Source organism: Apus apus, chromosome 5 (assembly GCF_020740795.1).
Source record: "Apus apus isolate bApuApu2 chromosome 5, bApuApu2.pri.cur, whole genome shotgun sequence".
Classification (NCBI taxonomy): Eukaryota; Metazoa; Chordata; class Aves; order Apodiformes; family Apodidae; genus Apus; species Apus apus.
Window position 1 is genome coordinate 44,946,637 of NC_067286.1, and position 13,054 is coordinate 44,959,690.

The 13,054-nt window shown below is 36.2% G+C and overlaps 1 protein-coding gene across 1 annotated transcript in view; it reads right to left on the reverse strand.

Moving 5' to 3' along the window:
* Positions 1–2,171: 2,171 nt before the first annotated feature.
* GTF2A1 (general transcription factor IIA subunit 1) overlaps positions 2,172–13,054 on the reverse strand; it is a 28,529-nt gene continuing 17,646 nt past the window's right edge. Inside the window, exons 7-9 of the mRNA XM_051620211.1 lie at positions 12,479–12,799; positions 10,282–10,371; positions 2,172–6,766 (exon numbers count right to left, since the gene is read on the reverse strand). Coding sequence (XP_051476171.1) covers positions 6,659–6,766; positions 10,282–10,371; positions 12,479–12,799 — 519 coding nt within the window. The 3' untranslated portion in view covers positions 2,172–6,658. The remainder of the gene's footprint in view (positions 6,767–10,281; positions 10,372–12,478; positions 12,800–13,054) is intronic.

Consider the following 13,054-nt stretch of genomic DNA (forward strand, 5'->3'; position numbering starts at 1 on the left):
ATATCTGTGGGGACCTTGCAGCAGGATTCCTAGGAGAAATGGGAATAAGCCGTTGCAAAAATCAGGAAGCCATGTGGTTTGGCAGAGAAGACTGCCTTCCTTATTTTGCTAGTCCAAAACCATTTTCTCCATCACCAGTTAGGAAGGGTTTTTCTTTACCTTGGCATTAAATCTTAGCAGCTCCAGCACTTATACAGCAGCATCCCCATTCTCTTGGGATTCAAACCTGTCTTCTCTTCTAGACATCTTGATGACTTGTCTGCAGTGCAGTTCTGCTTCATTTGGTACCTCTAGCAAAGAGAAAGAATTTCTACCTTGACAGAATCACACATCCACACGTAACATTTTGTTACAGTATTTTTTTGTTTTAAAAATTTAATTATAGCCTTTTGGATTTGTTATTGAAATATCCAAATTGAACACTTGCTTTCCATTTCAGTAACTCTTTGTTTACACAAGTGAACTAAAACTGAAAACTAAAACTATAAAGTGTAAATCAAATACACCCAGTTATATATTTTTTTAAATACTTACCACTGAAAGGCATTTAAACATACCAGCTCACCAATATCCAGAGAGGCTGTTTTGACCCATGGACACAAATGGGCAATGTAGTCACATTTGTAACAAACCACTATTTTCAGTTCTTTATTTATCTATTTATTTATCTTTATTTAATCTGTATTACCTCATTATTGCAGATAACTCTCTCTCAGGCCAAACCAGGACATGCACATTCATATTATGTAAAAAGATATAACTGCACAGGCATTTCACACAAAAATAATAGGGAAAGTCTCCAATCTAAATATAAAAAATTGCCATATAAACGAACACTTTTCTGAATGTCAAAAGCCGTTCAACTAGAGTTCATTTGGCTGTACTAGATACAGATGTCATTACATCTGAAAGGAGGGAATGGCTTTGGCATAATCACATTAGCAGTGAAGAAAAGAGTTTGAAAAATTATTGGGAGAGTCTGCTTTGAAAACAAGCAGCAAGACCTTCAGTTTTTAACAGAGTATTCCACAAACAACAGTTTGGGTTAAAAAAAACACAAACAAAAAACCCCCACAAACTCCAAAGCTGATGCAGTTTAAGACAAGTTGTAAGGAAGGATGTGCAGGTGAAACTAAACAGGGATTTACTGAAAGCTATGCTAATAATCTTGAGATTCTTATCCTCTCATGCCCCTACAGTTAAAACAATAAAGCCATTAAAAAAAAAAAAATCATACTAAGAGGAAAAAATCAGGTATTTTAAAATATGCTTGATTTTGCCCCAAAAATATCCTTGAAATACTTTGTTCATGCACAGCTAGCAGATCACAAATAACATTCACTATTATGTTCTCACCTTTCCTTACAGGGATGAAATCCAGCTTTTTTGTTTAATTTGAGTCTGCTACTGATTTGTCACCATCCTGCTTTCCCTCCTCTTTTTTAGGGTCCTTTTGAAAATACTTAGGCCAGAACAACAGGCCATTTTTCAAAGCTGTTTGAAAATGCCACAAAAACAGCAAACCACCACCTTGCTTTGCTGTACCCTTTATACCATTACACTTAAAAAGATTACTTCAAAATCACATCACACAATACAACCCCACACACAGGCACCATAGCCTATAGCTTGCATTCTTTCTAACTATATTTAGAATTTAAAGTTCAAATTTAGGTTTAAAAATATAGCACAAGTCATGTCTCAAGATACTGCTTTTAGCCAGGAACTGAAAAGATGTCACCTGCTTACACTAGAATAAAATTATGTCAAATCGGTTTCACTGGTGAAGGTGAAACCTTTACGATGAGCCAGTTCTCATCCAAAACCTCTGTATTTTACTTCTCCATACTGTCTTACGTTTCCATTCACAGTACTAAATCCAGATGGCACATGAAGTTATTAAACCAATTTTGCCTCAAGACCTAAGTCTCAAATAACCATAGGAAGAAACTTCTCAAATAAGTATGGAAGTCTGGCCTCAAGATTAAAATGTGATTTTTTTATAGATAACATGGCGATGATGTTAAATGGAAAGCTGACAAGACAAACTCAACAAAGTAGGTGACAGTGAAGTTACCTGCGTGTGACAAAAATAAATTCTGATTATTCAGTTACTACATAATAGTCATTAAGCCACACATATTAAACAACTGCACATGCAAGATAGCAAATGAAGTGGCAAACGTTTTTAAATAACATCTTTAATTAAAGTTTTTGCAAAGGCAAAATATTAAACTTAAAATAGGTCTTAGTACATCAAAATACTAAGTTCTCTAATTGTATTCCAAGCATGGCCTTTGAAACATAATATCCTGTATATCACAGAGGAGCAACCTTGATCTGCAATTGTACAGAATGAATTTTACAAACATAATAAATATATTTACCCCCTTACACATAACAGTGTATGTACAACAGCAGTTGACAATAGTAGCTCAGAACAGCAAAAAAGGATATGCCCCCACTCCGTAATCTATTGGTACCCTATGCACTCTGGAACATGTCTCATTGGATGACTGTACATACAGCTAACGCAAGGTAGTTCTTCCTGTTAAAAAAGCTCCTTTTGTTCCACAATGTCTAATCCACCAAATAATAATTAAAAGACACACTGCATGAACTGCCTGAAAAAAGTTGACAACAGGGAAACCAATGGACTGGTTTTTACACATTTCCCAACCAATCACAGCAATGGGAAAACGAGACTTTAAATGCCAGACACCGATACATAATGTGCAAGTTTCTTCATCTTGTACAGTCACTAATCTCTAAGTCTGGAAAGAACTCCAATTTCAGCTGGGGGCGTCTGGGTGGGGTGGTACAGAGTGACCCCACAATGCTGTGTAAGGCAGCCCAGAACCAATCCAGTGTGCATTATCCTAAAACCACAGTTCAGTTCCTGGACATCTTATTGCATTCTATTAAGGAAGCTTTTGCTTTGCTTGAGACTGGGGGTATAGGAGACTCTATTATTTTAAAGGAGTTTTTACAAATTGAAGAGACTGAATCAAAATGAACTTTATTTAACAAGGTCTCTTAGTCCTTCACTGGCATTAAGAAATTTTACTCTAGTAGTGTTACATGGTGACATAATTACTGCTGTCAAGGAGTGGAATTATTTTCACAGGCTCAATTAAGTTTACTTTAACACTCCTAATTCTGCAGCAGAAATACAAAAAACATTTAAAAAAAAAGATCTGTTATATCACACAACATGTTCTTTGCTCTTTTCTAGAAACTGTGCTTCAGAATCACATATCATATTCTTGGAAATAAACTCTGACTATAATTATCACTTTAAATTATGTTTAGAAAACTGCATGATGTTCAAATGCAACTTGTGAGTACAATTTAGGAACAAGGAGTATGAAGCCTCAAAGAAGTCTTGTCACTCACCAACAACTGAGGGGGAATAAAAGCATATTTTATTTAAATAGTCCAATATAAAGTTCCTTAAGTAACTAAATTCTCTATTATCTCCTTAACAGAAAACACATTTCAATTTGATTTCGACTTAGATGTTTTAAAATGATTGCACGCACTAAAATCCAATGGAATTAGAGAAAAAAAGTTCCTTTTCTGATTGAAGCACTGCAGGAAATTGACTCTCTCAGGAAACAAAATCATACTGGCGTAACAGATATTCTGCAAACTGAAAAGGCACAAGACTCACAATTTTACCCAGTTGCTCTACAAGTTTCCATCAGCCATCATGGTTATAATGATGAAGTTATCTTTCCCCATTTTTTCCATCATAAAAAGGTGCTCCACTATCTGTGCAAATTTTAACACAAGCCCTCTTGAAATAATTGTTTCCGTAATACTGAACTATTTAAATGGGGAAAAAAAAAACCCAAACAACCAAAAACCTACTTCTGGGGGGGGAGGGTGGGGATAGGGAGGAATCATTTATTAACTCTGAATGGGAATCCCTTGCCCTCTGAAAGGAATGGTTTCTTTGGAACCAAATGAAATGGTCTGTTCAGTTATAATGTTAAAACTATGATTAAAAATTCAAGTACAATAATAAAATTAAGCAAACTACATTCTTACAGCAAGCTGCTACAATAAAATGAAATTAAAACATGCTTTTTTGATTTAAAAAAAGGAACACTTGATGTAGCAATAAGAGCACAGTGTGGTATGTTCATGTTTGACTGGCTTTCTGAAAACTTCACAGCTATTCCTATGTGAAGACAAAACTTCTTATGTGAAAAGCATACCATACAATTAGCTTGCAAGACACTGTGCAAGTTCAGAAAGCTTCTAACATCCTTCAAAACAGACAAAGCTTAAGTTACCTTTAAAGTTCTGCTATCCTTTAAAAATAAATAAAAAGTTTATGCAGCTTCTAGTATATGTAACGTGGGTGAAAAAAATCACTAAGATGTATGAAAACAAAGTGTTGTACAAGTAATCTGGGTTCCAGTAGTATAAAGAGGAATCTATAGCTAAAGGGATTTTTCTTCTTTTTATTGGTTTGGTTGTGCAGCATTATGGGAATTCTTCTGAAGTCCACAACTTAAGACTCACAGGTAACAGATAAGCAGAAAGTGAGGGAAAGAATCAGTTAGTAAAGTATCGATTTCATTGCAGTTGTACAAAGAAATGTCAACAGTGATAAAAAAATAAAATGTCTGCTCTGCTCAGAAGAAAGCAAACACCAATCAGTTTGAGATACCTTGAAGCCCCAAGTCAAAAATGTGCTCTAAATGATGATTCCATTTCTTAAGAATGAATTAAAAGAAACACCAATAAGCTTTTCACAAAACTTATGTATGTAGATGGCTTACTAACAACCAGGGGCTCTAGACATGGCCTACAGGCAGTTTTAGTCTGTATCAATGAGAGCACACGTGTACAAAATCACAGCGGAGAAAACCCTCTCCTCACCATGTGTTTTGGGTTTCCTACCTGCTACTGAGACTATGGATACATTTGGAAATAAGTGAATTGGAGAGAAAGAAAATCATAGCAGTTGTTATGAGCTGCTAAAATACACTTGTGACTTTGTAAATAATGTTTTAAAAGTTTCACTCTCAAGCAAAAAAGGTCAGAAATCATGGTTCAAATGTCTGCTTCCACAAGTCTTCCCCAATTTAGTTAAAATTATCTTTGCTGTGTCCTTTCTTTTTGCATCACCTCTCCAAGCACCTAATGAAACAAAGTTTTTGAAATGGTGAGCCACAAGAACATTACTTCCTCAACACTTTCTGAAATATAATGCCCATTCCCTCTCCTGGTTTAAAAGTAATTGCATTTCTGAAAGCAAGATTGCAATAATAACCTATGCATGAAGAAAATGTATTCACTTCTCAGGAGTGGAAGGGAAGGAAGGGGGAGCAAACTTGTTGCTTTTCACGAAGGAAAAAAACCAAACAAACCACTACAAAATCACATCTCTGGAAAAGGCAAGTGAACATGTGACTACACAAGGTTTAGTGCATCTGACTGCTTGATCTTCTGTTACCAAGACAATCTAAAGATGCTCTAACAAAATTTGTCTTCAAAGCTGTGCTGCACTCTTCATGAAATTACATGCCACCTGGAAACTTTAGAGAGATCAACTGCTGCAGGCAACTTATGGCTATACTTTTTAGTAAAGCGGATCTTTGATTAACAGAGTTGAAGCCAGGATGTTAGAATTTTTATGTGGTTTTTCTATATTAAAAATTTAGTCATTCTTGTGGTTTACTGAATTATTTCTGGATGTCTGGACTACACATGTAGTAAGCAGGTGAAGGAACGCATCAATTATGCCATTACCTACACGTTTGTTTCAAAAGGTCTCCAAAGCCTTTAAAAAAATAAAAATAAAAAAAAAATCAATGGAAACAGAAGTATTTGTTTCAGTTCAGTGATGCTGAATTGCCACCAAACAGCAAGAATATAATTAAAAAGTTAAGCAATCTGACTTTCAGGGTAGGGGGGGAGCTACAGGTGCTTAGTATTTAAAAAATACAGCCCTAAATAAAAGGTATCACTTACATGAAATTAAAGTAATTTTGAAATATAAATGATCATTTTACCATTTCATAACCGCTAGGAACAATAACCTGTTTATGGGGAACTGAAAACAACAAATAGATATAATAATTAATGAGCATATCAGAATTAAAAATATTTTCCTTATACAAGTTATTTAAAATTTAACACCTTAATTCTTACCCTTCTGTACAAAACTTGCACGCAGTTTAAGTAACATTCCGATCATCCTCACTACCAAAAGGAAGTGTTCAAAGCAAAGATTTGTACACACAATAAGCATTTTCAGATTAATAATCTATCAAAGGGAAGAGTTCCTTCAATCAGTGGAAGAAGTATTTTAAAATCTTAAATCAAGGGAAGAAGGAGGGGGTTGAAACAAAGCCTTACATGCTAAATACCAGCTGTAGGTACCTGTATGTAGAATTGATAATTAAGGTATTCCTAACACACAAAACCAGCTTCCAGACAATGCTATAGCTGCTACAGTCCATGGCTTGCTCATCTGAAGTAGTGTCTTTGTTGCCACATTTTTCTTTGTTCCAATACTTCTGTTTCTTATTTCTGATGTGCAGAAACACATTTTGGTTGGAGTATATGTCCAAGTCTCAACCTTTCCTGCTTTTGATACTTTTCCTTTTACAGGGAGTTTTTTGTTTTGTCTTTTAAAACTTCACCATTCTGCATCTCCAATGGCTTTGGAAAATACATAATCTCTTCCATTAAGATTCATGATGCCATCTTTGAGATGAAATTTCCATTTGTTTTTACTTCTATGGATCTAAAAACAGGAGAAAAAAGTTGAACTATAAGTCCGCATCAGAAATAGGTAATAATGCATAAATAATTATAAAGTAAAAACAAAAAGAAAATAAGTATTAGACATTACTACAAATATCTTGAAAATACATTCTGCATTTATCTAAGGAAAACAGAAACTAATTATGCACATAGCAGCACTGTTTTCATTTTTGAAACTGGGGACAGCAACTGTCACAAAACCATACAAGCACAGAGGCATTCCAAAATCCAAAGCATACAGCTCATTTTTAGAGGTGGCTGGAAAGGAAGAGATACATCCACCTGCGCACTTCAATTTGCTTACATTCTCTTTGATTACAATGGCCATGGAACTCTCCCTTTCAACCACTGCAACAGAAAAGACTGATGTTTTAAATCAGACCTGAAAGGGTCGAACACTAGGGTTTATTATTTGCACCTCTTGTGTATGTTCTATTCTCCATGAAAACTAGTTGGTCTATGTTACGTGTAAGCTGACAGCAGGCCTATTCAACTTTCTGCTCCTAATATTAGAGTTTGACTCGGGGTTTTCACAAGTTCAGTTTTGGTTAAAAGGCAAGTAGAATACTTACAAGGCTTTCAGTCTGAAAGTCTTTGTGGTACAAAATGCCCAACCTGATACAGAATATATATTCTAGTCTTACATTCTATAATTGACCCCCAACTGTGAGTCATGGTATATGACTTAGATTTCAGTTTTCATCATAAAGTGTCAGGTGAGAAAAGTAACATCTACATTATTGGGCATGATGGCATGAAGCTTCAACTTTAACCTACAGTCTTCCTAATTAAAATATTGGCCCTTTTAAGGCTTTGTATGATAGCAATTTGCAAGATTCAGCTGGGATATCAGTCCAGCTATTTGCAACTCAAGAAAAACTAGGAGGGAGGAAGGAAGATGTTCATTCTATCCTTGCTCCCCAGCGAGTCTGTTTTACAGAAGCCTATGACATAATGGATGTCCAGGTTACAACGAATACTCCTGATGACACAGGATCAGAGTAAAACAACAGTTTTATTCATATTGTCTTTACAGAAATATTCTACTCAGAAATAACTTACTTCTCCAAGCCCATTCCCAAACACTACCTGGCTATAGGAAGCTGGTTGACCAATGGTGGTGAAAGAGACCAAAGATACAAGGGTAAGGAACAGTTGTAGTATTGCAAGACTAAACCAACGTGCAGCATCTGAGGCTGTTTTAGACACCATACAGTCAAGTCCTACTTTATGAAGAAGCTAAGTCAGGAATCCAAAAAACACACAATCCTTTTCTTGGCTCAAAACAGTGTGCAGGGCTTTACAACACAAAATATCACCAGAACTAACAGCAACTACATAAGACACTTTCCCAGGGGTAATAAAAAGTCCACAAATCCACTAGAAGAGGGTTTAATTAATTGTGTGTTCTTAGGCTTGACCTAAAACCAAAGGAAACTGAACAAAATTCAGTCTAAAGGTAGAAGAGCAAATTTTTAGCAAAAAAGATACAAGAAAAACCAAAAATTCCCAAACACCGTACTGTTAAGAACAGAGTAAATAAGTACCTGCCACCTATTAGAAATGGCATCAGAAAAAGTAAAAGACCACCAGCGTTCACTTTATGCTAAAAAGTCAGTGGCAACAGCAAATAAGTGAATAAGGAAAGGTCTTGCTTATATACTAGCCTTTCAAATGGCATTCAACAAAAATCCCTCATCACAAGCGTTCAAGCTGCCATGCAGTAAGAAGGAAGGTCCTCTGATGAATAACTGAATAAAGATGGTAAAAGAAAGATAAGAACACTGTTTTTACAGTGAAATGCAATCATTCCAGAAGAGATTTGTGCTGGCTTGAGTCTGCAAGATTTAAGAATTCACTAGTAATCTGGAAAATGACAAAATATCACTGATAATACAAAAGAACAGTTACTGAAGAACTGCAGAATGACATTACTGCCCTAACTCATTGTGTAATAAAACAATGGTGGCATTCAATGTATATGAAGGTGGTAACAATGGAAAACATTATTCCAATTCACATGGATAGAAAACATTATGGGTTTGAGTTGACAAATAAAAGCTGGGAATGAGATCCCAATGTTCTAAGACTCTTCCATGAGAATACCAACTCTGTGTTCGGTAGAGTCAAAAGCAGACATGAACTATTGCAGAACTTTGCTACACCACTTAATATCATGGAATCATGGAATTGTCAGAGTTGGAAAGGACCCCTAGAGACCATTTAGCCCAACTCCCCCACTAAAGCAGGACTGCCTAGACAACATTACTCAGGACTGTATCCAGGCAGGTCTTGAATATCTCCAGAGATGGAGACTCCACAACCTCCCTGGGCAGCCTGTTCCAACATACTGAAAGTTCACCCGTTGTATAAATCCCTCTGATCCCACCTCAACCTTATCTACCTGTATTAAATAAGATAAAGAAGAATAAAACAGAGAATCAAAGTAAGAATAACCAAATGTTTGTGGACAGCTGTACAAATAACAACCAAGTGAAGTGTAGCTCTGATTTTTAAGAGATGACCGAGGAGGGTTATGATGATCTGCAATATCATAAAAGGCACTGCGAAAGAGAAGAGGAAACACTTTTTCTAAATAAAGAACTAGGAGGCATCATATGAAACCAATGGGTTAAAACTAGATAACTCTCCACACATCACAACTCATTTATGAAACTTCTTGTCATAAGACAAAGTTTACAAGGATTCAAACAAATAATGAAATTAATTTCTGACAAATTAATGAGAAAATCCTCTGCTGGCCATTTGCTTCAAAGCCTGTATCTCTCCCTCAACAGACAGTTCACAGAAGGATGGTAAGATTCTTTACGTGAGCATTGCTACCTGTTTGTCCCTGTCATATTGTTCCAGAGGCACTCACCACCAGCTGACAGAGGGCACTGTGCAAGAGGGAACTCTGCACAGGACAATTGAGCTGATCCTGTGTATTTATAGAGGTGAAATGAACAACCATTTGATAAGTGATGAAGTAACTTCAGAGCATGTAGCACTAGAGATTAACAATGGGCACTGCTCTCCCCTGAGTTCACATTTGTAACTTCTAAGAGGGTGTGGATTTCAGAGTAGTTCCTGTTGCTCAGCTTTAACAGAACTGACAAGCTTTTCTGACTGCTACTCTGAGGTCCTTCACTATCCTCAGGAATTGCCTTGAAACTAAGGGGTTTGGATTACAGCCTGGAGGAGACAGATGGCTGGGATGTAGATAGTGACACCACTTGCCTCTGTCTTAAATTTGCTGCTGAGTATGATGACAAGTCTAAGCAGAGTCTGTTCATAACTGAAGATCATCTAACCAAGCCATTTTTCTCAACACAGTTCTTATTCAACAACCTTACAGCTTTTTCCTGCTTCAAATTATAACCCTTACAGATCTAACTGTACTTAGCAATTGTAAAGGTATGACTTAAAATTATTACCTGATAGGAAAAAGGACAGAGAAAATAGAATTATTGGATTCTGTTCAATAGATACTACCTTATCATACTGGCACACAACAACATTTTCCGTATCAAACAGTTCTTGCCCTTCTTCATCACTCACATCATCTTCACTGTTAAGAGGCTCCTGAAAGGAACATATGTAAAAAGTCATTCTGCTTAGTAAGATCAAACCCATTACTTTGATTACTCACATGAGGCTACAGTCTTATCTATGAACTACAGGACATAACATGCATTTGAGGTGGAGAATATTAAACTTTTCAACAGAGGACTGGCTGATGTATGTACACCTCCTTCCTGTCCATTCTTACCAATTTTAATCTGGAACTTCAGTGTCCAGGCCAGATTCTGGGCACTGCAGTCTTTTGCCACCATGATTGTTGCTACTTTACTGTAAATGCTATAGTGCTTGCACATTGTCTTTACAAAAAAAATATCATTATGCAAATTTACATTTTTCTATAGAATCTACACAGAGGAAAGGCAACATTAGTCACATCACTCCCTATGTATCATTAAGAACAGAAACTCCCGACTTATACATGTTTGATGTGCCACAAACAGTACTAGACCTCAAAACATGTAGACAGTTTTTACAGGAGAAAGAAAGACAATAGATACACATAAAATGTTTTCCAGACCTTCTAGAATGTATTTTCCTGTCCTTTAAAAATTACTTTCATTTTTTGCTCTTTCTGCTGACATTCTGTTCCAGCACAAATTTAGGGGATTTTCATCTCATGTAAATAACAAACACTTCAAAAGCTAAAACAACCTTTAAAAAATGCAAAACTACTTTTGTTAAGTCTTCTGTCTAATGCTCATCTTTCCATCTACTCCCAAATATATAAGATAAACAGGGGAGATGTTAGTGAGGGAAGAGAAAGGTGTACTAGAGATCCTAATTCCCTCCAAAGTCAAGCTATATTTAAGCAACTTCAAAAGCTTTTAAGGAACTGTTCACTCGTTAAGTAACTGATGATGAACAAAGATAGCAAAAATAACAGATCTCTGGCATGCTGACAGTAAAGTCTTGGCATATAAAAGATTTTCCACAAAAATGCTAGCTTTAAGACACCACTAAAGAACACTTCATATTTAACCACGATGACTTATAGTTAATAAGGCAACTATTCAAACATTTAAACTGACATTAATTTTTATCAATATAATGGAAAAATAATGTGAACTCAACCTGTAAGTTTTAATAGAAAAATACTGCTAAACACCACTGGAGATGTACTACAGAAAACCTGATTTGGCTCATTGTTAAAAAATAGGTTTTACCTGCATATACTGCATGGGCGGTACAGACAGTGAAATGCTTCATATAGGTCCTCATACTGGTATTTTAAATGGAATGTTAAAAAAACAGAGAAGGCTGCAGAGAACTGTGGAAGTGATCTGACAGTTCAAAATGTGTTTTAGGAAAAGACTGAGGGAGTACAAAGTTTCCTGTCAGAGACTGAAATAACAGTATGTTTAGCTTTTTAGTATCCCTCCCACCTATTTTTTTTTAAATGTCTTATTCTTGCGGGGCTTTTTGCTCCAACACACCAAAACTTATTAAGAACCACTGGCTGAAGTCTGAAACAGAGCAAATTTAAATTCTAGATTTAGCATATATTGTTAAGAATGCAACAAGTTAGGAAGAATGTTCACTCCTGCTCCTATCTCCTGATTTCATTAAATCAAGGCCAAATCTGTTTCTAGAAGGTGCTTTATAATAAAATTTGAGTTTTCAAGCTTGTTCTAGTGTAATAGAAAGCAATGGGATAGTCAGTGAGATACAGGTCAGGCCATGTCTATTGGTCCACTCAGTGAACTAAACATATGCTCTCCCTCTTGTCACTCTTCCCAACACCTTGCTGTTGTATGCATGCAGTCCCAAGTGGAGCTGACTATTTCTGTTTGCTTATGAAGGTTTCACAACCTCTCCACAACATCAGAAATGTTACTACTGGAGCTTTTAGAAACTTCAGAGCATTCATGACAATTAAGTTTTTGCTGTCTTCCCCACCCTCTCCAGCTGCATTTCAAGGTGCTTTGTTAAGACACAGTTTCCACAACTTCAATATGGGAAATAAAGAACTTGAAATACAAGGATAAAAGTTATATACTCAAAATGACTGGAATATAATATAATTGGAAGCATACAGTTCTTCTTTCAAATATTGCAAAAACAAAATAAACACAAGCATGCTCCAGTCTTCTGAAACAATGTCAATTACCTCTTCAACTTGGCCATCTTCACCTCCATCTTTTTCTTTGTCTTCCTCTTCATCATCATCATAGTCTTCCTCCTCATCTTCTTCTTCTTCGGACGACGTGTCCCCTGCTCCATCAACTTGCAGAACAAGTGGTGCTTGTGGTTGTGCCTGTTGTTGTTGTGGTTGCTGCTGACCAGCTGCAGGAATCTGTGCTTGAGCTGGTGTAGGGGCAGCCACTGTTGTAGGTATGACTTGTGTTTTATTTCCTGTAAACAGGATCTGCTGAGGCTGAATAATCACTCCTGTCTGCTGGGAAATCCCTCCAGGGATAGGAGCCAAAACCTGATGGAATATCATTGCAAGTATTGTGGCTGCTGTTTTAACAGACCACCATAACTTACAGCAAACAATTGAAGCATATCAATCTGACTTACACTAATCAGAGAAACAAGAGTTATAAATATTCCACCTATATCAGATACATAATTTAATTTTCAATTAAATACCTTGTTTCACTATTTGGTGTTAATTGTCTACATTTTGCATTACTAAAGCTAAGAAAACCTGTCTTTCCATTCCAAAATGCTAGCACTATCA